This window comes from Sceloporus undulatus, chromosome 3, assembly GCF_019175285.1.
Source record: "Sceloporus undulatus isolate JIND9_A2432 ecotype Alabama chromosome 3, SceUnd_v1.1, whole genome shotgun sequence".
NCBI classification, from domain to species: Eukaryota; Metazoa; Chordata; class Lepidosauria; order Squamata; family Phrynosomatidae; genus Sceloporus; species Sceloporus undulatus.
The window spans coordinates 219712354-219738445 of NC_056524.1; the positions used below are offsets into that span (position 1 = coordinate 219712354).

Genomic DNA, 26092 nt, shown 5'->3' on the forward strand with positions numbered 1-26092 from the left:
AGCGCCCGGCACAGCGCAGCCGCGTCACTCGACGCCGACCAATCACAATCGCACACTTCACCCGCCACCCGGCGAGGTTCGCCCAATCAAATGCGGAGACGTCAGCAAAGTGGGACGCTGGAGGCAGCGAGGGTCGGAGCGCCTTCTGTTGAGTCGCGAAGAAATATTCGTCAGAGAGGGAGGAGGAGCGTTCGGCCTCTGGCTTTGAAAGCGGTCTCTGTCCTGTCTCCTGTGGGGGTCTTTTTTGATTTCTGCGGTTTGAAAACAGCTGCTACGAAGGGACGGATTATGTCTCTTTAAAAACAACAACAAAACCCTGATAAATAAATAAATAAATAAATAAAAATATACAAAAATAAAATAGATGAAATATATAACTAAGTAAAATAATAGTAAAATAGATAAAATGAATAAATAAATAAATATAAAATAGATGAAATAAATAAAAATATAAAAATAGAATAGATTAAATAAATAAATAAAATTCATCAAGAAACGAAGGCTGTCAAATGGTTTATTCTGTTAAGTTTCAAGTACGGAATAAAACAGTGCTTCCCAAACTTTAATCTACTAGAGTTTTATTTTTGGGACTTCAACTCCCAGAAACACTTAGCAAGGTTGAACAACAATTAGGAATTCTGGGAGATGATGTCTAGCCGTGGGCAAGGAATGACAGGGGTTAAAAAAAAGCCTCGTCGGAAGCTTGGAGGCGGGCTGCTCTTCCGGTTACTGGAAAAGAAACAAACATCCGGTCGCTCTAGGCGGAGCATCTCTATGGAAGAGGTCTCGGTGGATGAATGTGTTGAAATACAGTAGAGGCACCGCCTTGACCAAATCCTCCGCGCGCATGCGTGTTGGGAGGCTGGCTGAGGCGTGTGGTTGCAGACGAGGCGCCTAGAATGCCCCGCCCAGAATGTAGTGACGTCAGTGGCGGTTTGACGACCCCTCTCTTCCAGGGAGAGAAACACCTCAGCAGGCGCCGGGTGCTGTACAGTATTTGTTTATCTCTCTCTCTCTTTTTCTGGCTGCATCTTCAGTGGGCCCCAAACTGTGCCCTTTAAGAGATTTTGGACTTCATCTCCCAGAAGCCTCAGCCTTGTTGGCCAGTAGTCTGGGATTCTGGGAGCTGGAGTCCAAAATCCTTTAAAGAGCACAGTTTGGGGACCACTAGAATAAGAGTGCCATAGAGCAATGTACACTTGTCCCTCCACATTTGCGGCTTTGACTTTTGCGGATTTGATTATTCACGGATTTTAATTAATATGCTCTCTCTAGGAATATCTAGGTCCTCCGGCGCAACTCTGTGGTCAACGTTAACCAAAAGTTGCACTGAAGGACCTAGAGATCCCTAGAGAGAATGCTCTACTAGGCCTTTGTAGCTCCTAGAGAGGTGTTCGCTCAGGTAAAAACATAAGGTTTTTTGTTATTTGCAGTTTCCCCACATTCACGGGGGTCCTGTACCCCTAACCCCAGTGAATGTGGAGGGACGACTACAGTTCAGGCAGGTAAAGCTTGAAACCTTTGTGGTAGCTAAAAAGGCAAATGCATCAATAGAAGTTTAGTGTCCACTTCAAGGGAAGTAATAGTGCCACTCTATTCTGCTTTGGTCAGGGCCCACCTGGAATATTGTGTCCAGTTCTGGGCACCACAGTTCAAAAAGGATGTTGAGAAACTGGAACCATGTGTCCAAAAGAGGAAGACTAAAATGGTGAAGGGTCTGGAAACCATGTCCTATGAGGAATGCCTTAGGGAGCTAGGGACGTTTAGCCTGGAGAAGAGAAGGTTAAGAGGTGATATGATGGCCCTGTTTAAATATTTGAAGGGATGTCACATTGAGGAGGGAGCAAACTTGTTTTCTGCTGCTCCAGAGAACAGGACCCGGAACAATGGATGCAAGCTACAGGAAAAGAGATTCCACCTCAACATTAGGAGGAACTTCCTGAGAGTAAGGGCTGTTCGACAGTGGAGCACACTCCTTCCTCAGAGTGTAGTGGAGTCTCCCTCCTTGGAGGTCTTCAAACGGAGGCTGGATGGCCATCTGTCGGGGATGCATTGATTGAGATTTCCTGCATGGCAGAAGGGGGTTGGACTAGATGGCCCTTGTGGTCTCTTCCAACTCTATAATTTATGATTCTAGGACCTCCTTGGAAGCCAGGATGATCAAACTGAAGCTGTCAAACTTTGGCTACATCATGAGATCACTAGAAAAGACAATAATGCTGGGAAAGGTGGAGAGAAAGACAGAGCAGCAAACCGTACACTAGACTCAATCAGGGAAGTTATGAGCATGCATTTTTAGGATCTCATTAGAGCAGAGGATGGGAGATCTTGAAGATGTCTCATCCACAAGGTTGCCATGAGTCAGGGACGACTTGAAGGCACTTAACAACAACAACAACAGTAACGTAGTTTGAGAGACAACTAGCGTAGTGTAGTGGTTTGAATGTTAGACTACGACTCTGGAGACCAGGGTTTGATTCCCAGCTTGGCTATGAAATCCACTTTCTTCATATGGTTGTGAAATTTCTATGTATGATTGTGAAAGTTGCACAGTGAAGAATGCTGATAGGAAGACTATTCACTCATCTGAAATGTGGTGCTGGAGAAGAGACCTGTGGATACTGTAGACTACTAAAAAGCTAAATTAATGGGTCCTAGAACAATGTGGCGTTTGGGTTTGAGTGTTGGACTACGACTCTGGAGACTGGGATTCGAATCCCAGCTTGACCATGAAACCCACTGGGTGGTCTTGGGCAAATCTCGGGCGGGGTACAAACCGCCACTTTGCGGCGCTCCCCCGCCGCCGCCATTTGCTCCGTGCGGGAGCCGCAGCAGCCAAACCGCGCGGCTCCCGCGCGGAGCAAAAAAGAAGCTCCATTTCGGAGCTTCTTTCTGCGTCGCATCTATGACGTCGCGAGGCACCTGGCACGGACTCGCGACGTCATAGGCGCCGCGACACGTCTGGACGCTGTGCGTCCAGTACGTGGAGATGGGGGTGCGGAAGCACCGCCCCTTCCTAACCCTAGTACGTATCCTATACGTACTAAATGGCGGTGTGTATCCCGCCTCAGTCTCTTAACCTCAGAGGAAGGCCATGGCTCCCCTCCTCTGATGAAACTTGCCACGAAAACCCCATGAATGGTTTACCTTAGGGTCACCATAAATCAGAGATGACTTGAAGGCACACAACAACAACCACAACAATATGTAGTTTAAAAGGGTCCAAGGAGTTGGGGCCAGGTCTCATATAACAGAGACAGCTGATCAAACTCTGTAACTGTGGGACAGGGGAGAATCCCAAGGATTGCAATGTTTCAAGTGCAAAATCCATCCTGTGAGCATATGATGGTTTCCTGGTCCCAGATCCTTAAGCAAAGTTGGAAGGAATTGAAAGGTGTGGCTGTTAGGAAGGAACAGGATAATTATACCAGGTCCCATTATTTTACATCCTCATCTGCTTTCTCATAACTATTAAAAGCAACAACAATAATTTAATGTATTTTATTAAGGCCATTCAAAAATGGAACAGATGGTCTGTAAAATAACTCTCGGGTGATAATAATAAGCTATGTAAGCATATGAAAGTATTTAATTTGAAGAGTCTAAGTCTGGACACAGTATTAATGTTAAAAATAGTAGTTTATTTAAAAGATACTGGATAGTTCAGTACATCTATGAAATAAAGTCAGCACAAAATAGAAGAAATTATTTGCTTTTCCAGTTGTTAAACAAACAAAATAAGTAGCTACAGGATTCTAGTTCAATCCATCCAAAACCTTATCTGAGCCATAGAAAGGTGGTTACTGTTTTCTATTAATTGTATGCACATTTCACATGGAGGGAAAATAATAATACTGAGTCTGAAGCTTCATTGAATTGGAAATCTATCTTGAATGTTTTGGATCACAGTTATTAATAGGAAATACTTGTTTAGTGGGGCAGAGTTATTCCACTTGGTGGCCTAAGAATTAATAGTTGAAAGAATATACAGTGGCACGCAGTAGGAGTAGATCTTGAAGATCTTGGGAAGAGATGGGGAACATGTATTCATAAGAAAGAACTGGGGAAAAAGATGTCACAGGGGAATATTTAAATCTAAGAAAAAGGTAATCAAAAAGACAAGATGGGTGGAAGAAGGTAAATCAGTAATATCAGTTAATGACACATATTACTTTGCCTAGTGTTTTGCAACTTACTTTTTTATTTTCTCTTAATAATACAGATGTGAAGGTCCTGTGGTGGGCTAAAATGGATCAACCCACAGTCAATCTGTGGGTGAAGATGGAACCTTTCATAGTGGGAGCCTTGCAAATTCCACCTCCATCCAAGTTTAGCATGCATTATCTCCGTAAGATGTCAACGTATGTCCGGATACGTTCTAGTGAAGGCTATTATCCATACCTCTTGTGGCCTATGTGGAGACACATTGCTTGTGGAAAGCTGCAGTTGGAGAAAGATCTGGCTTGGCTTTACTTCGAATTATTTGACAGTCTTGTTGAACGGACCTCAGAGGAGAGACTGGAGTGGGCAGAGATGATATCCAGCTGTGCAACAGAAGAGGAGGCAGAGAAGCAAAGGAATAAGGCATGAAGTAGTGATACTGTGACTTATAATATTGTAAGATCTGTGTGGACCCTCCATTGCAATTTTATTGGCCCCGGTTTGTCATTTATTCTGTGTCCTAAAATGTACTATTATTTTTTAAAAACCCGCTTCACAGCCATAGTCTGTTTTTTCTCTGTTTCACTGCATTGACCTGGTGCTGAATATAAAATCTATCTCAGTGAAATAATGTGGCTTTTAAGTCAATTTTTGAAAATGTTTTTTTGTCTTTTTAGTTATCTGTGGATACCCTTCAATTCCTGCTGTTCCTTTATATCCAGCAACTAAACAAGGTTTCCCTGAGAACATCTCTGCTTGGAGAAGAATGGCCAAGTCCTAGATCTAGGTCTTATAGTCTAACTGGAGAATCCACCAATCAAATTAAGGTTTGAATTGCTCTGTGAATTAATTTTTAATTAAAGAATTTTTAACAATTACAGTAGCCATCTTCAGACATTTGTTTGAAGATGAGAACTTGGAATAAGTAGAAAGTACCTCATAAAATTTTGTTGCACTTCTCACTTTCATTCAACATCAGTTTAACATTATGCATTGTAAAAGAATTGTTCTGCAAGGTAACTCTTAAAAAAAATCAACCATCAGTGTTTTAGTTCAGTGGAATATTTGCTATTTTCTAAAATTCACTTTGGTGACTTTTGGTGACTATTATGACTCTTCTAAACACCTGTAGAATTATTCTTAAAAAAGTATAGTCTACGAATTTGTCAGCACACACTTTTGAAATAAACCATATAAAGATAATGATCTGCATAAGGTGTAGCATAGTTTTGTAGCTATGCTGTCCTCTAGCACATATTGCTTGTTTTTTGGATCTGATTTTAGTCCTTGTGTATGTGTGTATGGGAAAGCCAGTGGGTTGAGCATTGGACTAGGACTTTGGAAGACCAGGGTTCAAATCCCCACTCAGCAGTGAAAACCCAGTGGGTGACCTTTTGCAAGTCACACTCTCAGCCACAGAGGAAGGCTAAGTCAAATCACATCTAAACAAATCTTGCCAAGAAAACCCTGTGATAGGTTCATCTTCAAGTTACCATGAGTGGAAAATGACTTGAAGGCACACAACAATAATGGGTGCACAACCTGGAGACCAAGAATTGTATGCAACTCTCTGTTATTTAATCTGCAATCCCCAATATATTTTTCTGTAACTCAGCTGATTTGTATGGAAGAAGAATCGTGCTAAAGAGATCCTGATTGGGGTTGGTAAGAACATGGGAAGGAGACTGTTTCAGAGCTGAGCCCAAAAGCCTCCCCCCCCCCCAGCCAGTCTCAACTGACTGGCATCCAGTATTACTTTTAGGGTAGAAGCTATGCAGTCCCCCAGATGTTGTTGGACTGTAATTTATCAGGCCTTGTTAAGCAAAGTGAATGGTGAGGAATGCTAGGAGTTACAGTTCGACAACATTTGGAAGGCCAAAAAATTGCTGCATCTGTTTTAGTGTATTGAAACAACCGAGCTTTGCTTCATATGCCTGAAATCATTGCACCAGGCTGACGTCTGGGGAAAAATGCATAAAATTCAGCTTCACTTTGTTTGCTTGACAGAAAACATCCAAGTTGATAGGTATTATGTTTGTCTATGTCTAAACATGTACGCATACATGTACAATCTCCCTCAGTGTAAGGTGCATGCCAAAAAGATAATGTCATAGGTGGACAACTTTTCAGATATTATTGGACTACAGCTATCATCTCTTTAGCCAGCATTGCCAATGGTGAAGGTCTCTGGGAGTTGCAGTGTAACATCTAAAGGGCCACTATTGCCTTGTTATTGTGGTTGTTATTGTTGCTGTGTGTCTTCAAGTTGTTTCTGACTTAGGGCAACCCTAAAGTGAACCTTTCACAGGTGCTTTGACTTCACCACTCTGAGGCTGAGAGAGTGTGACTGCCCATTGGGTTTCTGTGCCTGAGCAGGGATTTGAACCCTGGTCTCCATAGTTATAGTTCAACACTCAAACCACTACACCACACTGATTTTGTTCTGTAAACTGATAAACCCTTAATAAAGCTTCATATCAAGTTACTTTGTTTTCATTATATTTTTACAGCATTTTCATAAATGCAAAGTATTAATCTCATTTAATATTCTAAGAATGCAAATGTTATGTCCTGGTTTTGAAAAAGTTTGGAGTGAAGCTTCTGCTCCTGTTACTTTGACTTTCCCATAAGGAGGTAGGGCAGAGTTAGGCAAGTTCTTGAAGGCTGCTTTCCTGTCCAGGATGAACCAAGGGGCACACCAGCCTTTCAAAACAAACCTGAAAGTGGCAAGGGGTTCATTTCCAGATTTGTAAAAATGCTTCTTTTCGACTTTAAACTAAAAGTGAGCTTCCATGAGTGGCAATTCTCCTTTTTTGGCTAGTGATTTTTTTCAGAGGGAGCAGCTCAGGACCTATACAAAGGCCTTTGGGTGTTTTGTGATTCCTAATTGATGTATGGAAACTGGTTGGTTGCTTTTTGTTCCTTTTATATGGATGCTTGTTAGCAGAATGTCTCAACTGAACAAAAGCTGGATGGAAATAACACTATATTTTCACTTAGAGCCATTAACTCACGGATGGGTTTAATAGACTGGTACTGTATTTGGGTTTTGTGAACATCCTTCCCATGTATAATAAGTTTTCTGTATTTTGTTGTTTTGGGTACAAGAATTGGAATGACAGCTACCATCAAGAGTTTGTCCAAAACCATCTCCAGGATCTTCTGGAATTGTTGCTGGACCCAGATCAGCTCACTGCCTCCTCTCACTCTACCCACTATAGTCTGGTATCTCCTGATGCCGTTCGAGCACTTAGCTTCCTTATTGAGGGGTGTGTGAACAAAAACAGGACTGTTCACAGTTTGCATGAGCTGGCACTCTGGCAGCCATTACATGCTAAGACTGGCTACTCAAAGATCTCCAAAGCCTTCTCTTTCCCCAAACTAGAGTCATGGTTGAGGGCTTGCCTTATTGGCAACCCATTTGGGACATCAGCCTGTCTAAAGTCTGGAAAGAAACTTGCATGGGGACAGCAAGGTACAGTTATCTCTGGTCATCAGCTCTTGTTATTTAAGCAAAATGTTTTGTTTTATTTCTAGAAAACCAATTTCTGTATTGTAAAGATAGCATCTTTTAACCATCAGCATCTATGAACAGATTGAATTTAGAATTTTATTCTTTTCCACTAGCCACTTGATAAGTTACCTCATTCACAGTTAGTCTGATCTAATTGTTATTTTCAGACTTTTTAGTTTAAAAGCCATAGCCCTAAGTTTTAAAAGTTCTTACTTAGTATTTTAGGTTTGGTCATCAGTTGAATGACAGTTCACAAGAAAGTGTATTTAACATAGTTATGAAAATAATTTAAATCAGTTTATAGAGTGTCTGAACTTGGTAGAACTTGGGTAGGGGAACTGACTTATTTGTTAAAAAGGCCAACTGACTAAATTTAAAGTCCTCTCATAGTTTACAGAATAACCATTTCATACATGCAATGCAACTTCATGTCTAATGTTTTCCCAGTATGTGCAGATGAGGAGTTGCATTTAGGAAGTAGAGGAACAAATGTGCCTAGAGATCGTACTTCATTTGAAAAAATAATAATATTTCTTGGGGTACAAAAAGGTCTCCTTTCAAGAATTTGTCTTCTGCCCCTGCACATAAATAACTCACAATCTCTAAATGTTAAATATAACTGGGAAAGAGAATTTGGGACAGAAATATATGAATAGTATTTGAGATCAATTTGTATCGATAGAATTTACTATGCATTAGATATTAATTGACTGGAGAATTTTTACAGGATTATGAACAGATCATATTGTTTATCAAAATATCTAAAATGTTTTCAGCTGTCTAAACTCTGTTGTTGTTACATAAATTGAATTGGTACATTTGTCCATATATGGTGGTACAGTTTTCTAGTATATAGTATTGGAACTTGATTGTATCCACAGCTGAATTCACTCACTGTACTGCTTTTAACCATCAGCATCTGGTTAAACTGGAGTAATCAACATCTTGAGAGCAGTGACAACCTATGTATGGATTGTTGCATGTTTGCTATTAGCTGAAGCATGGTGATGTACATACTACATGTGTGTGTGTGTGGATTATGAGTGGGTATACTTATGCATACAATCACAGCCTCTAAACTGTTCATTTATTCAGATAGTTTGGTTCCTTGCTCATTCGCAATGAATTTCAATAAAGATAGAGTTAAAAGAATTTAGTAAGCAAGATAACCTCATAAAATGTTTGTAAAACCTGGCAATTTCAAAGTGGTATAGATAAAGTAAGCACTAAGCCTACAATTCAGTTATACATGTGATTGCATTCCTACCAGATGTTATGTACTGGTATCCACTTCTTACATCAAAGCAATTTAGGAATTTGGCGTCATTAACTATCAACTCTTATGAGTGTTAACTTGCTGTTTGATTGTACATATATGCTGTTTCTTACTATTCTCATTAGGTACATAGTAAAAAAAAATCCTACACTGACTGTTTTCATGCCATATATGGGGAGTGTAATTATTTGTCCAGAGTTATACACTGTTTGGAGCCCATCAAGGTCTGAACCCTTGTGGACTGGGAGACAATACAGAAATGATTTAAATTACATAAAAATAAATAAATGGTAATTATCTCCTGATAGATACTTGTCTGTGAATTAAGAACTGATATTTGTAAGGAGACAAGAAGTCTATAGTGACTCCATTACTGTCATTTAATGTGTGATGTGACTAGAATGCAGGCTTCCAAGTGGGAGGAAAGAAACCATTTGGGGGGGCACATTTTTGTAACACCTGTAAAAGTAAAAGGCTATGTAAATATATATATAGGTTTCAGAGAGAAGTATTGTATATGCATGGATGGTATGCAGGTGCATAATTGGATGACATGACAACTGGTCTCCTTTATTGTGATAATAAATTGCCTAAGTAGTTTCAGCTTTCTGCTTGTAAAAAGTACCAACCTGTTTGAGTTGTGCTTTCTATCAGAAAGAAATTTGGAAAGGCATGAATGTATTTACGGATAGTCCTTAATGAAAGTCCGCTTGCTTATTCTGAAATTATTGGTAGAATGAGAGACACACAATTAATTGTAATGGATAGTTTTAACTAAGGCTGAACTATGTTTTAATTTTAATTTTTTAAAAAATTGTTTAACAATTGTTTCATTGTTCTTATAGCTGAAGGAACAGCCAAACGAGCCAGGATAGCCTGTAATATTCATATGGTTCCTTCAGCACACCGCATAGTTGTGATGAGCCAAGTTTATAAGCAGACACTGGCAAAGAGCTCCCGTACCCTAGAAGAAACCCATGTCAAGATTCATCGCTGCTGTGAATCCTTCATCTATTTGCTATCTCCACTGAGGTAAGTTAGGGTGCTTCAGGAAGTCTTAGCAATCTTATTTCAAAGATGTGCTGTCTTTGAGTCACCCCCCCCTTTCCCTCCAGCATTAACAGACTTTATTTCTCTCTCTTTCAGGTCTGTGACCATAGAGAAGTGCAGGAATAGCACCTTTGTTCTGGGCCCAGTACGGACAGTTGTTCATCTTCATAGCTGTGACAATGTCAAAGTTATTGTTGTTTGCCATCGTCTTTCTCTTTCATCAACCACCAATTGTACATTGCATGTTCTCACTCCAACTAGACCTCTCATCTTATTGGGTAATGAAGCAATAACTTTTGCTCCCTTCCACACTCATTATCCAATGCTTGAGGACCACATGGGGAGGACTGGATTGGCTACCGTTCCCAATTACTGGGATAATCCAATGTTAGTATGCAGAGAGAACTATGATGAAAATGTGTTTAGACTCCTTCCACCGTTGGAATTTTACCCCTTTGTTGTTCCATTTGAAATGGAAGGAGACACAACAGAAATACCTGGTGGGCTGCCACCTGCATACCAAAAGGCAGTAAATCAACGAGAACAGAGAATCCAGATCTGGCAGAAAACTGTGAAAGAGACAGGCTTGACAAAGTAAGTGACAGCTTGCTCTGAAGAGGGAGGGACCAGCTGCTGTAGCAACTTTGGAGCAAAACACTAATAATAATATTGTAATAGTAAACATTGCTTAGGTCTTTCTTTGATTTTTATTTTTTGGTCTGGACTATTTTATAATCTGCTTCATTAAGCCACCTAACTCCCAAGCCATAGAGATTTTTTAAACTGATGAATGAAATTCTGAAATACTGTAAAATCTGCTCCTCTTTGTCATATACACAAGCTTTAACAGCTTGCTCTTTGGGATGATACATACTTCTCTTTTTGTAGGCTGCAGTGTGGTGAACAATTGCCTGGGAATAAGATCCATTGAATTCAGTGTGGTTTATTTCTGAGTAGGATTAGGTTGTGTGTCTGTAAATATTGGCCTGTCCCAAGTGGGACTCTTGTTTTACAGTGCATATTTTCACTTTAGTATCTTTGTCATATTTCCTTTGTAGTTCCTTCTGTAGAACTATTTGTTGGGTCTGCTTTTCTGTACATGTTGGAAGCATGAGATTTCTTTGTACTTGCATACTTTGGAGCTGCTAGCAGAACGTCAGTTATTTCAGATGTTCTGTGGAATTTGTGTTTTTATAGGATTTTAAGGGTTTCTAAAACTTAATGTTAGTTTTGTGATCATTTTTATTATTTTATGTATAAAATAGTCTAGTCAAGCTAACTAGACCTGAACCATGCAACAGGATAAAAATCTTAAAGTAGTAAGTAAGTAAGGGAGAATGAAAATTGCTCATGTTAACCTGGACTATTGGCCAGTATGCATAAGCGATCAGATGTGTGGTTTTTTGGGTTCACTGTGGATGAAGAAACTGGCCTTTTAAGCACCAGAGAGAACATGAATGGTAACATGCACAAAACGGCATATACCGCAGTACTAATATTTTAATGCATTTCAGAGACCAGAGGAAGGCATTCCAGATGTTGGTGGAAAATAAGTTCTATGAATGGCTAGTCCAAACTGGCAGTCTTCAACAACTTGACAGCCTGGTGCTTCCTGCTGCAGGTTCTAAGCAGGCAGCAGGATAGAAGAATATTTGAAGTGAACACAATGGTTAGGTGAGTTCAAATATTCTGTTACATAATGCAACTGTGTGTGTAAAACAAACAAACCCCAAAGCCCTGAATATTAGCTTGTACACTAAGATCCATTCCTGGTAGATCTAATCAGAGGTTCATTTTGTCTGATACTTGATTGACCTGGAGTTTAGAAAAATGTCCCTAGAATGCTTACTGGCAGTATTCCTGTCCAAGTGTTACTCTGAATGTGTGATAACTACAAATGTGTAGAGAGATGAAGTCAAGCATGTTGGTCCTATAGGGTATGTCTCCCTGTATGCTAGATGATAGAGCAGGAATTATGCAGTTCTCCAGATAATGGATAGCACCTCCCAGTAGCCATAGCTAGCATAGGCAATTGGGATGAATACTGGGTGTTCAACAACTGCTGGAGAGCTTATTATTTCTACATCTGTCATCGAGCAGTAGTTCTCATGTATATAACCCTGCTTCCTATAATTATATCAGTGACATTTATTTGAAAAGAAATGGATTTGTCTTCTTGGTTGTCAATTTATACAGTCAACTAATTATTAATTATTGACATAAATAATTATTCTAAACTGTTTTACTATCGATCTTACAATTGTTATTCCAAGACAAAGTACTACAGATTTTGACTTTGGATACGCATGGAAAGGTTTTCATCTTCCCAAAATATTCTGCTTCTTCCCTGATGTCAGGAGTGGTGGAGCCTTATTTGAGCTCCAGAGGTACTCAGAAGTCTTGGTGGTTCAGCAAAAATGCAAGGATATTTTCTTGTTTTTTTTTTTACTTTGGTGAAAGGTAGGCATTCTTGCTTACAGTTACCGTATATACTCGGCTATAAGTCGAGAAGTTTATGTCCCATAATTGACCCTAAAATCCTGGGTTGTCTTATATACAGGTCAGTACACTAATGTTGCTTAGAAATGTCCTGCAACAAGCGCTGCCTGATGCCCCACTCTTTGTGCCTCAAGGCAGGTGTGGGTGTGTGTGTAAAAGAGGTTCCCAGTCCAATTTGAAAGCCTTCTCTTCCTAGCAAAGAAACGCCCCTTTAAGCGCCTCTTCTTACCCTTTACAGTCCGATTTGAAAGCTTTCTCTTCCCATCAAAGAAACACCACTTTCAACTTCACTTCTTTCCCTTCCCAATCCTATTTGAAAGCCTTCTCTTCCCATCTAAGAAACACTCCTTTGAGCTCCATTTTTCTTTCCCAGTCCGATATGAAAGCCTTCTTTTCCCATCAAAGAAACACCCGTTTTAGTTCCACTTATTACCCTTCCCAATGCGATTTTAATGCCTTCTCTTCCCATCAGAGAAATACCCATTTAACTCCACTTCCTTTCCTCCCTAACCCAATGTTAAAACCTCTCCTCCAGCACCTGGGAAGTGGTGTTAGGTGGTCAGGAGAGGCTCAGAGAAAGGGAAGGGGTACAGAAGTGGTGTTTACCCCTTTCCTTCATTTGTTATAGCTCCCTAAGTTTTACCCTCGACTTCTCCATGGGTCATATCAAAATCCATGATTTTTATCCTGAAACCTTCCCTTGATTTATATATGAGGTTGACTTGTACACGAGTATATATGGTATGTTGGGCTTTAGAGAAATTGGACAGCTAACTGGAAAAGGACAAGGATCATCCTTGCCACTCTATGGAACTTTTTAAAGACATTCTACTTTACCAAAGTTTTTTCTGAACCATTGTGGTGCCAGCTTAGCTACACCTTCTGTTCCTGGTTACATCCTAGTGTCATTTCTCTATTATCACTGTCTATTTAAGATTGCAAGGGCAGGGGCTTAAGATCAATACAGCAGAAATGTACAGCTGATGCTTAATATGTCTAACATTGGTATTTCAAGCAGATTCTTGATGCTTCACTTCATTCTTAACTGTGAACATTTTAGCAGCTTAACATGGGGGGAGGGCAAGCAGATGATTGCGATCGCCCAGGGACCATGGCAACTACATGGTCTGCTCTTAAAGCAAGCCACTGCAATGGTCCAGAACAGTGTCCAGCCAATCTGGGGGGTATGCATCATCTGCACGCCATGCTCCCGAAGTGGCTGAAAGCTGCCCTTTTTTGCCCATGTGTTTCAGGCCGTGTGGTTAAGCTTTGTTCAGACTTTTCTTTCAAAATGAAATGTTTGTGATTAATGTGGTCCAGTAAACTCCTGGTTTGTGTTTACAGTGGAAGGGTTTGTTAATTATGTGTTTAATAAGTACAATTTTTTTCTTTGTTACAGTTCTGTGACTGCATTGTGCCAAGGTGGAAGTATTTTCCCCTCAATAAACTGGGGCTACATCAGTTTGAAGATTTTTCTGACATTGCTAATGAATTTGGAAATTCGGACTTGCTTGGCAGCATTCTGAAGGAAGAGATAAACTTCCTCTTCCTTTCCAGCTGTTGTGGTATCTTTCCTTGTTCTGCACTCTTCTTAGGAAAACGTAATTCATAAGAAATTAACAAGCCTTGCTATTAACACATCTACATGCAGCTGAGACCAAAATTGAGCTTTGTAGCATATGAAAAGGAGTTACATTTTTGGGTATGAAGATATAGGCAAGATTCTGGTTTTTAATTGAATCTTTTGACTACTATTAACTAAAAACTGATTAACGTGTATAAAAATAGATGTATTTTTATAGCACTGTTTAACAATTGAACTATGACATTTAATTAAATTAGCAGGATTTTGTGTGTGTGTGTGTTTCATTTTCCCCCTAAATGTTGTTGAGAGATGAAAATATTCACTACCATCTTCATAAATCAGGGTTGGATTTAGACTTATTAATATTTAAATTATATGACCCATTGAAGTAGACAGGGCCTAGGTTAGTGTAATACTCCTAAGTACTACTATGTGTGGATCCCTTTCTTTGCTTCCCTTCCCTCCTTTCAAAGAAGCAGGTCTTGTGTTCGGTTCCTCTCTCCCTTAATATGCTGTACAGATATAAAAGAACAGAAAATGCTTCCAGCTGAAACATACTTAGTTTGACAGGTAGGAATTGCTGGGCAGATGCCAAGTCTTGTTCCCCAGTGAGGGACCTACTGCCAGCAGCTACAGTGCCTTGACTTTACTGTTGTGTGTTCCCATCTCTCTGTTTCAATTAAGGAACCAGTGACAGAAATAAGGAAGAGGATTTGCAGTCTCTTTCTACCTTCTATTCTCCACTTAAAATGTAGAGAACCTCTTTTAAAGGGATGGGCAGGCCTTGGAAGGGCAATGCATGGCCCATGGACTGCACTCTGCCCAATCCAGCACTAGATGGTTTTGTGGATTGTAAGTAGAGAGTGAGATCAAGCAAACTGGGAGATGCAGCAGTAATGAGGATAAGATGCAGTTTGGCCAAGACCTGCCCCACCTTCTTACAAAACTAAAGCAGGCATTGGGTATGTACTTGTGTGCATCCATAAGGTGACTTATTTGCCCCCCCCCCCCCGGATGTGGAAGAGTAAGGTGGCTCAGGAAAGTGTTAGAAATGGGAAGATGAAGAAATAAAAGTGGAATTTTTTAGATTACTTCTGAAAACTGGCAGTCATAAGGAAAAGTTAGTTAGTCTTCGGGTATCTCCTATGGCTCATTGTAAAACGGGGAGTCACTTTGGCCTAAATCCAGTTGCTAGTCCCAAACAGAGTTGACCCTTTAAATCTGTTGCTGAATGATCAATAAACAATTATATATAGCCTTTTAATTTAGTGGGTCTACTTTAGTTGGAACTAGCAGTTGGATTTGAGCTTTTTGCTGCAATGCTATCCAGACTTTCTTGAGAGTGAGTACTATGAAATTCTTAAGGTTTATTTTTGAGACAAAGATAGTATTGCAGTGTGTTCTTTTAAAAAACTTATGTTGATGGATTGTATGTCACTTCATGAATAAAAGAGGGAAAATGATTCTTGTGCTTTATCTGTATGTGGTCACAAACATCAAGTGACATGATTTAAACAAAAATCAATAGTTCTCTTCTGAAACTATGATCATTTTTGTAATGAAAGTAAACCATCAAATTCCATTTCAGATGGGAAGAACTATCCATGGGAGGTAGAGTTTTAATATGGTTGCTTTTCAAAACGCCCAACCCCAGAAGTGCTTTGTTATGCTTCTCATCTATAATGGCTTCAAAGCATGGATGCCTAATTGGTCTAATGCTACAAATGTCGGTTCTGATTAATCCTTGGGATTCACAGCATTGCAAGAGCTATCTCAAAATTTTCCACTTACACTCCTATGTATTTAAAGTGGCAGAGACTTTCCTAGCTGAGTAACTCTTCACATTTGCAAAAGAGGATTTACTTGTACAAGGTTTAGTTGTTGCAGAAGTTTTTTTTAGGAAATCAAGGCAGTGCACACCAAAAACTAAGCTTAATGGGTATCTTGGCATCCAAGATGAAATTAAGTAACTAAATCCATTTCATCATGTTTGGAGGGATTGTTTTCTTTCTAATTGTATTGGGGTCATCACCACCAGATTGAAATTAACTATCTTTGTTGCAGTTTTACTTATCTCTTTGGTGAAGAAAAGCCCTTTCAAGAACATCTGAATTTTTGTTGTGCCTTAGCATGATGACTTGGGTTACAGTAGCTCAAAATGAAATATTCATACTAGATCCTACCATGACAGAAAGGCTGCCTCTCATGTTTTTTCTGCCAGATATGAATTCCCATATTCGGGCTGTGTAGTGTGAACATAAAATAGGCATGAAAGAGACTGTAATCTTGACTAGAGCTTGGAACAGTTCTTTTATTAAAAACTGTCTACTAGAAATTCTAAGCCAGTGAGCATGTTGCTGTAGGATATTGAGAATTGTCATTGAGAAAAGTAACTTTTCCAAGCTCTGACTTGATACACATTTAAAGCACAAAGAGATGGGTCTGGATTTAGTTCAAGTTAGGGCCAAGCAGGAATGAAGATACGTGCAACCCAAACATAACAATGCTTTTGCTGGAAGCAATCCCACTTGTTTCATAAGAGCTGTTAGCATTGCTCACCTCTCACCCTTTTGAATTTGATGCAGTCATGTGCAAAGGGCACAATGGCTTTTTGGGTGCATGGGAAAGGGAATAATTCAAACTAGACAATTGCAGCTTCATTTAGTGGAAAGTTTCATTGAACCGAAGTGGAGGAAGGTGGGAAGGCAATGGACAAGATGAAAAATTTCTCCACAAATAAGAAAGCATGCTCTGCCTCCTTCAACGTTTACATCCAGATGAATTGAGAGTTGGTAGTTTTTAGAAAATAATGGAACAGATAAATATCAAAAATTGTTTTCTGCACAACTAGCTTCTTAGGTGGGGGATTAAAAGAAATTTTGTCCCAGCAATCCCCTAAATCTGTTTTACTTATTAATGGAAGAAATCTCAATGGGTTAGATCCAGACTTGGTCATACTTAGGCCCGTTACAGACCGCCCAGAAGGGGCGGTCTGCTGCCACCGCCATTTGCAGTGCGGAGGAGCCCCAGTGTCCAAACCACGAGGCTCCTCCGCGCTGCAAATAACAAGCGCCAAAATGGCACTTCTCTTTGCGCTGCGGATATGATGCCGTGAGGCGCCAATGCCGCACTTGCAGCGTCATTTGCACCGCGCGATGTGCGGACGCAGCACATCCCCTATGTAAACATGGCGGCCCCGTGTGGAACAGGCGCCGCCATTTTGTACGGACTTGGTCCATATTAGGATTAGGGGCGTCCGGAAGTGACGCCCCTTTCCAATCCTAATACGGACCCATTCCGTACTTTATGCCCATTTGTAACGTGCCTTAGAGTAGACACATTGAGATCATTGGGGCTTAAGTTAGTCCTCACTAACTTATTTTCATTGATTTGGTGCACCTGAATGCAACACAATTAAGTTATTAGTCTCAATTTCTGAATGCTTATAAACCTTTGTTGTATTCTTAAGTGCTAAATTGCAAAATAGCAAGAAGGAGAGTACAAGGAGGGTTTTGGAAGTTTTTGTTGTTGGGTTGGAGACCAATATTTCCTGGGTGTTATTAGTCTTTTGAAATTACTGTCTTATTTTCCTGTTCTTCCCTTGCAATAAATCCTCCTTGGGATTTTAGTGTTAAATAATGTCTCAAGCATATAGGGATATTTTGCTACCTAGTATAAATAAGAAGGGTAATAAGTTTCTAGCTGATTTTTCAGCTGTGGACATTGATAGACTTTTAAAAACAATATCTTCTCTCACAAAGGCAGATAATTAAAGCTCAATGTATTATGTAAAAATTGGTTTGAAGAGTTCTATACTGAAATTCAATACAGGAGCAATTGTGTGTATTATTTCACATACCACATCTTTTTGTTTTCTTGCCAATTGACATGTTAGAAAATATTGTCAACATTTGGTTCATTGAAATGAGAGGAGCTTTGTCTGCATTTCTGTGTATGCTGCACATCACATTGTTGTCTTCAGAAACATGCAGCCCCTAGAAGCTTAGACTTAGTTGTCTGTCAGACCTGCTCTGCACGCATTACTGGAACCAAGGAACAAATCTTGGGACTGTGTATGTTTCCCCCACCCTCTGTAAAGTTGCTCAATCCTTCTGCCTCTGTTGGTGGTATTTGGATATTTCTGACCCTGAGTTTCATGGATAAGAAGGGCAAAGAGAGCATTGAAGCTGATCTTGGAGGTTGATCTCAATCTTTATGCCCCAAATTATATTGTGGAGAACTGATGTTTATAATGTGGATTGCTGAATGTAGCATTTGAATTTTCACTTTTTAAGGGATGAGGGATCTTACTGCAGGATGCTACAAGAAAGTGATTCTAATGTGCGTGTGTATTTGCACACACTGAGCTTACAGAAATGGTGGCTTCCCTATCAGTGGGCTGGTGAATCTACTCCAGGTTTAAAGGAAGTGATCCAAGCTAGTGAACCATATCCCCCAGATGGGTTCAGCTTGGATAGCTCTTCTTAAAGTTTAGATTAAAACCTGGAGGACATTCATTGTTACACTGTCTATGGAAGCTATAGCCTGCCACAGGTTACAGCCAAAGAAGTTGTTCTTGCAATAGTGAGAGAACGTCTATTCTACTATATAGGCAAGGAGAATTGGCAGAGATAGTCTCACAGTGATGCCCAAGCCTTGCATATGGAAACTGCAATACTTTGTGCGCAGCTTTCTTGACCAGCTGAGTGAGGCAATCATGAGATGTACTGATAGTGCAGGTCATGCTGATTTGGAGAATTCTAGATTTGTAGTCCAAGAAATCAACTTTTGTGTGCTCTGATATAATGCTGTAAAATAATAAAGTGGAAGATAGATTATATTACATATTCATAGATTATGTTGCATATTCCTCTTTAATCTTGAATATAATATCAAGACAGAGAAAGAAGTAGTTAGTAAGCGGGCCCCATTTAGGGCTATAATTTCTAAGTTACTGTATGTTCTGGGAACAGTTAACCCAGTTGGCTAGAGTTATTCAAGAACAAAGGGTCTGTAGTTCACAGTATAACAATGCTTCATGGTGTTTATTTTGTGGACCAGACATGATCTCAAAGGGAATTGTTTCAGTCTTAACATGTTTACACTGGAAATGAAGATGCCGCTAAAGAATTCAGGGGAAAAGTTTACCAAAATGAAACACCTCTCCTCTTTTGGAGTGTGGGAAGTATTACTCTTGTGGCAGCAGTTCTCAATGTCAAACTTTCTCCTCATTCCCCCCCCCCCCCAATTCCATGGACCAATTGAATATGACAGGTGGATGTTTTAGTAATGTTTTTGTTCGATGAAGTAAAACATATAACTAAGATTATCTACCTACCTACCTACCTATTGCCAGTTGTCATTGGCAAAAGAAGCATTATATTATTATTGTATCAGGACCTAGGCCTTCCTAGTCTAGTCATTAATCACATCCTGCTCAAAATGGTCTTGCTCTGGATGAATGCTGGGCCAAGTAGAGCAATTCTTGACTGCAGTCTTTACCTGGACCACCTGAATGGAACCCATGAACCGCCACTGGTTTGCAGCCTACAGTTTTAATAACCTCTACTTTTTGATATAGTGTCCTTTATCTTGAATTATTAAGGAAATAAAACGGGCAATCATAATGTGCGGTTACAATAGGAAGGGACTTTTTAGACTTTAAATGTTAGTAAAATGGGATTATTCAAGTAAAAGTGTTTCCATTTTCATATTTAAAGGTTTCAATTGGGCCAGAAAAAGAACTCCTGTGGTTCATAATATCCCTTTGCATAAGGGTCTGTGGAGCTAAATGAATCTGTATGTGAACTGAAGGAAAGTGTTTCAGCAAAATGGCAGGGACTGTCAGTGTCCTACCAGTGTTCCTTGTGATGTCTTTCAGATGGTACCCTGTTAAAATGAAGTAAAAGCACCTTTGTACCTCTACTATGATGATGTTCTCTAGTTTACTTTCTGACTTACACAGAGTTCAGAAGTTGTTCTCTGTTCCTCTATGGGAACTCTAGTGGATGGGAACAAGGATGCCCTCCTTCACTAAGATTGCAACAGCTCTTTATTTTGACTATTTCTGACAGAAGTTCAATTTTCTGACTCAGCAAAGTGTTCATAACCTAGTAATGCAACAGCCAAATGCTGAAAAATAAAGGAAGCAATGAAGCTTGTCATTATTTTGTAATCCTGTTTGTTTTTCTAGAACTGATGAATAGCCTCAGAATCACTGACTCAATTTTTGGATCCTGTTTTCATGACAAAGCGAATGTTTAGTCTAAAAATGAGCTCACTATAAAATTAGGCTTCCTGGTTCTTGTTCTTGCAGTTGTTTCTAGATTGTCGTCTCCTCCAGGAGTATTGGATCCAGCACTGACCATGTCCAAAAGTGGAAACCGGGTAAGTATGCTTGCAGCTTCTGGCTACCCCTCTTTCTTCCATCTATTGATTAAAAAAAAGTTCACAAGCTTGGCAGAACTGAGAAAAGAACAGAGGGATAGTGTATCTCTGCCTTAGGAAAAACCAGTCTACTCCTTTTTAAGTTAAAGACATATTAAGTTAAAGGACAAATGAACTATTGGACCTATACTGGTGGTTTTTCTTAGCTTTCCTTCTAAAAGCTCTAGTATTCTAAATTTTGTGAAATTAGGACCAATATCTGAAATGGCAACACTAGAAAGTAGCAAATGAATCCTACTTTTTGTTTGTTTCTTCTTCTGAAGATATGGAAGAGGAATACAGAGGAACCCAGATTTACTGGGGTGATTTTAAAATACTGATATATTCTTGCTAAAGGGTGAATTATTGTGTTGAGAAGATGTGTTTCAACTTGATAAAACATGTACAACATGCATTGTAGGATATAAGTCCTCCATCTGCTTCTGCAATTGTATTCATTTACAAGGTATAGGAGATGTGTAGTGAGGTTAACAGTTGTATTTGAAATACTATCTAAATTATTGTTTCTTTATTCACATCACTGGAAAGCCAAACTGCAGCTGTTCACAAATGGCTGCAGATTCAGGATTAGAATCTCAGTATAGGCAACTCATAATTTATCCACTTATGATCATGAGAATGGAAAATAGAAACCAAGGGGGCAGATTTGCCTGTGTATTGAGGCCTAGCATTGACTCACTAACACTGCACAGTCCTGTAGCCAAGTTTTTCTGGAAGCCTTGTGACAAGAGAGCAATCATTGTATGGTTCAGACTACCACTTAAAATGCAAATGGAGGATGACAAACTAGCCATGACATGGAGAAGGTCTGGTTTATGACTTGCACCTTGATTGCTAGCTTTTAAAACTACACACATGACATTTGTCATTTGCATGGGGGGACATTCAGAGTTGAAACCTACCATCTGATGTCTCCAGAGGTACAGTGTCCCAGTAAGGGTTGTTTGTTGATGTTATGTGCCTGGAAGTGGATTCCAACTTATGGAGGTTTTCTTGGTAAGATTTTTTCAGAGGAACTTGCTATTGCTGTCTTCTTAGGCTGAGAAAGAGTGATTTGCCCAAGGTTGCTCACTGGATTTCAACAGCTGAGCATAGATTAGACCCTGGTGTCCTAGAATCCTAGTCTAACATTGCTTACACCTCACTGGCTGTTCCCACAGGGTCTCTGTGTGTGTGTGCTCACACACACACACCTTCAAATTTCTTGTTGATTTATGGTGACTCCATGACTTTCCTAGGATTTTTTTAGGGAATACTCAGAAGTGATTTTGCCAGTTCCTTTGTCTGAAATGTAGCCTATGACACCTGGTAGCCATCGGTGTTCTCCCATCCAAGTATTGGCCAGAGCAGACTGCTTAGCTTCCAAAATCAGATAGAATTGGGTGCCTTTACAGTGTTTGTGTTGTACTATATGATTATTCCTAAAAGCACATATAGCCTTTCAGTGGGTTTGGGTACCAGTCCTCTCTGCCAGGCCAGATATTGTGTATGTGTTATCCATCTGTTATGTGTGGTCCATGTGGCTTTCTGGGTGTAACAGAACAGTTGCTGAATTATTTTGTTTTCGGAGCACTGGATGTGTTATATTTCATTCCTTGGGGAAGATTGTATGTTTCCCAGAGATAGCATATCTTTTGTGACTGTAATTGCAATGCGGAGGGTTGTGTGAGAGTAATGGGTGCCTGTCAGATATTATCTGTGATGTTGTTAGTGCCAAAATCCAAACCCATGAATGATTAACTCATTCCTCTCCCTGACACCAATTGCTCAATGAAAATACACCCCTCACCCCCATGCCATTTGCACCAGTAGCAGTACCTCTCCAGTGCAAATAATAACTTTGGTGGCTACAAGAGAAAAAAAGCTCTTCTCTCTCTATCAGTAAGTGTGTGTGTGTGTGTGTGTGTGTGAGAGAGAGAGAGAGAGAGAGCAAGCCTCTTTCCCATTGTGATTGCAATCAAAACAGGATCCCATTGTGCTTAAAAAATTAAAGACATGTGGTTAACTATTTAACAACATGTTAAGTAATTGGTGTAGAAGGTTGGCCTGAAATGAGAACATTTTCTGCACCAAAGCACGGTGCAGATCAGTAGTGGTCCCCAGCTTCTGACCTCAGAAAATATGAAACCTTAGCAAAACCAGGAGATGGATTTTCTGTTGGGAAATGAGCTGACAGAAATATACTTTGTTCCTGTGCTGGAAGGTAGACCAGTTACTGGGTCCTTCTGTAGAGAGAAGGATCTAAACTGAAAAATGGATGTGAGAACAACCCCTTCCTCTTGCTGCCAGGTGACCACTTATGCATCTCCTGAATGTTTTGTACAACCTGGCCTCACATAATCTCTGTTAATAGTTCCCCATAGAATTCATAGGCAAAAGTGGAATGGAGCAGGGCCAGTGGGTGTGATCTCATCTCCCCCCCCTCCATTCACATGATTTTAGTCTTGGAGGCATTATATGAATAGAGATTGTGTGAACGGGATTTCTGTTAGCGCTGGCCCAGACAATGTTTCAAAGATGCCCCCATTCTACCCACAGAAGCTCATTGGCTTGACATATAAACCACTGGTGATGAGACAGTTTCATCATCAAACTAAGGTGTGTGTGTGTGTGCGCGCGTGCGCATGTGTTTGTATGTGTGTAAGATAGGGAGAATGGACACATAACTCTGTTCCCAACAGGAAGGAGCAGCCAGCACTGCATGTTTCCTCCGCCTCCTCCATATTTACATTCGCTGTTACTTGAAGCACCTGCCTCACTCTACCCATTTGTAGGTCTGGCCCTGTTTACTACATCTTCTGAAAAGAGCAGATGTTTAAAATAGCATTCTTTACCCCACCTTTTAAAAAGCTATTTAATTCACAAGCCCATTCCAAGGAAAACAAGAAATAGGACTGAACTGGAATTAAGAACACAATTAGAGAAAGAAACACTTCTGAACTCAAGAACATATATAGAGAAGGAAACATTTCTTTGCCAATGGAACAGAGGTGAGTGGATGAGATGGCACCATCTTGAGTTAATTATTTTTCACTTAGTCTCATCACATAGAATGAATGCAGAAACAACACCCACCCTCACCCCACTTTGATTGATGGCTGAAATCATGTATAACCACAGCTTACCACACAATAACTGTTCATGCTTATGTGTACAGCCATTGGTATATTTCCTTAAAAAGAGCACATAAATGTTTCCTATCAGCTTGGGCATTGCTATGGCATGTACGTATATGTGTTTATATGTATATATTTTATAGCAAGTGCTCTTGTGGAACTCCTTTTAATGTTTAGATGCAAGAGAAGTTGCCAGGAGGCATGTTTTCCATGAAGTTCAACCAAACTATGCTGCATCCAGTGGGAAATATGTTTCCTTTCTTCTCTGCTTGTTTTTTCAGATCACCTTTTATGAAAGCAAGAATTTCCAAGGGCGCCGCTATGAGTCCGACAGGGACTGCTTGGATTTCCACACTGACTTGAGCCGTTGCAATTCCATCCGTGTGGAGGGAGGTGCCTGGGTGGTTTATGAGAGGCCAAACTTTGCTGGGAATATGTATGTGCTGACTCATGGAGAGTATCCTGAGTACCAGCGCTGGATGGGCCTAAATGACCGTGTCAGCTCATGCAAGTTCATTCAGTTAGTAAGTTGGATTTTTCTTTGATTATCTATAAGGCTGCATCTGCACAGCAGAAATAATACAATTTGATAACATTTTAACTGCCATGACTCATGATATGGAATTCTGAGTTTTCTGGGACAGGGAAGGCTAAATATTGTATAAAATTACAAATCCCAGAATTCGATAGCATTGAGCTATTGGAGTTAAAGTAGTGTCAAACTGCATTATTTCTGCTGTGTAGATGCAGCCTAAATCTACATGAATGAATTGGATATTCTTAGATAATGATAGTAGAAATGTTTGCACATGATATCTCCTTTCCTCACTTGCCCAGGTATTCATACACTTTTATTTCACATAAGTGAATAATGACAACACATTTAGAATCCTAGAGCCGGAAAGGACCTCAAGGCCCATTTAGTCTAATTCCCTGCCACCCATTGCTAACACTATCTCCAGGAGATTACCTTTGTTTAAAAACTTCCAGTGAAAGAGAATCCACCTCCCTTTTATCTGTATTCATTTGCTCACACAGACACACACTCATTAAAGCAGATGTTGATAATTCCAGCTTGCCCAGCCAGCATAGTCAGTAGACAGGAACAATGGCAGTTTGAGGCCATCATCTGGATGGCCCCAAGTTTCCCACCCCCACATTACAGGATGGAAATACTCCTAGAGATTTTTACTATTCACCTTTAGAAAGTGGCGATCTGATGAGAATAGACACAAGCTGATGAGAATAGACCCAATCACACAATAGCCAGCTGTGTACAATGGCCTGCCAATGAAGCAATCATCTCCTTATGCTCATTTTTGTGTTCTTTTTCTTTCTTCTTGCAGCCTGGTGGAGGCAAATACCACATCCAGTTCTTTGAGAAAGGTGATTTTAGTGGCCAGATGTATGAATCCACAGATGATTGCCCTTCTGTTATGGAGCAGTTTCATTTCCGGGAAATCCACTCTTGCAAAGTCCTGGATGGGGCCTGGGTTTTCTATGAGCATCCCAACTTCCGTGGCAGGCAGTATTTCCTGGAGAGAGGGGAGTACAACAAGCCCATGGAATGGGGGGCTGCATCCCCAGTGGTCCAGTCCTTCCGTCGTGTTGCAGATTAATAAGCCACAAGAAGTCTAAAACTGAAGTCACAGCTGACTTGATGCCATCAATAAAGCACTTGTGGGCCTGATGCTGCCTGTTGTTGTTTGTGAGAAATGTGTGTCTCTGAGCATTTTTTTCCTTTAAGGGAACTGGCTCATTGTTTCAGGCACCCTTCCACCCTATTCAGGATAAATCTTAGAAAGGTTACTTTTTTGGACTATAACTTTAAGAATCTTCCAGTCAATGGAGTTGGAGGGTGGGGGGACTGTGGGAACTATATTCCAGAAAGATAATTTTTCCAAGGTCTGATTCAGGTGTTAGGCACTCAGGCATTATGCTGGAACATAACAGAAGGGTGGGTTGCCTATAGTAGCCCCAGTGTTTGCTACCTAGCTATAAGTTTGGAAGTCTGCATAAGACTTCTACTTATGTTCATTTGAATAAGTTAAAGCTTCCCTGTGAATAGAAAACCTGCTTTGCCATGCTTTGTGCATGTAAAAAGGGTATGTAGGGGGATGTAGGTGGAGTACACATCCCATTCATTTTACTTGTGTACATTTATACCCTATTCAGGCATGTCATCTCAATAGGATTCTAGATTTAGCACAGTGACTGAATTACAGCAAGAACAGAGGTATCTTTCTCCCTTTATCTCAGGAGTGGGCAAATTGTTTTTAGCCTATAACTCCCACCAATAGCAGCCAGTGGTGTGAGTGGTCATGAAAATTGCAACCCACCATGTGGAGAACCACCTCTTCTTTATGGGACAGGGAGCAATAGTTACTGTTTTTAGAAGGGAGATAATAGTTGACTAAGGTTGGCAGGGGGAGTCAAAGGGTGGG

General features: G+C 40.2%; 2 protein-coding genes across 4 annotated transcripts; both read left to right on the forward strand.

The window, feature by feature from the left end:
• Positions 1-213: 213 nt before the first annotated feature.
• On the forward strand, positions 214-14034 carry TBCCD1 (TBCC domain containing 1). 3 transcript variants are annotated; one of them, XM_042458626.1, is made up of 8 exons: positions 214-231; positions 4223-4584; positions 4839-4988; positions 7270-7636; positions 9797-9983; positions 10098-10595; positions 11516-11675; positions 13900-14034. In XM_042458626.1, the coding sequence occupies exons 2-7, from the start codon at positions 4249-4251 to the stop codon at positions 11643-11645; spliced, it is 1668 nt and encodes a 555-aa protein (XP_042314560.1). In that variant the 5' UTR covers positions 214-231; positions 4223-4248; the 3' UTR covers positions 11646-11675; positions 13900-14034. The 3 variants fall into 3 exon arrangements, with proteins under 3 accessions (XP_042314560.1, XP_042314559.1, XP_042314561.1); XM_042458625.1 differs by lacking the exon at positions 214-231 and adding an exon at positions 830-983; XM_042458627.1 differs by lacking the exon at positions 214-231 and adding an exon at positions 1928-1945.
• Positions 13938-26044, forward strand: CRYGS (crystallin gamma S). The gene is made up of 4 exons (XM_042458628.1): positions 13938-14065; positions 20402-20472; positions 23930-24172; positions 24995-26044. The coding sequence occupies exons 2-4, from the start codon at positions 20452-20454 to the stop codon at positions 25265-25267; spliced, it is 537 nt and encodes a 178-aa protein (XP_042314562.1). The 5' UTR covers positions 13938-14065; positions 20402-20451; the 3' UTR covers positions 25268-26044.
• Positions 26045-26092: the final 48 nt, after the last annotated feature.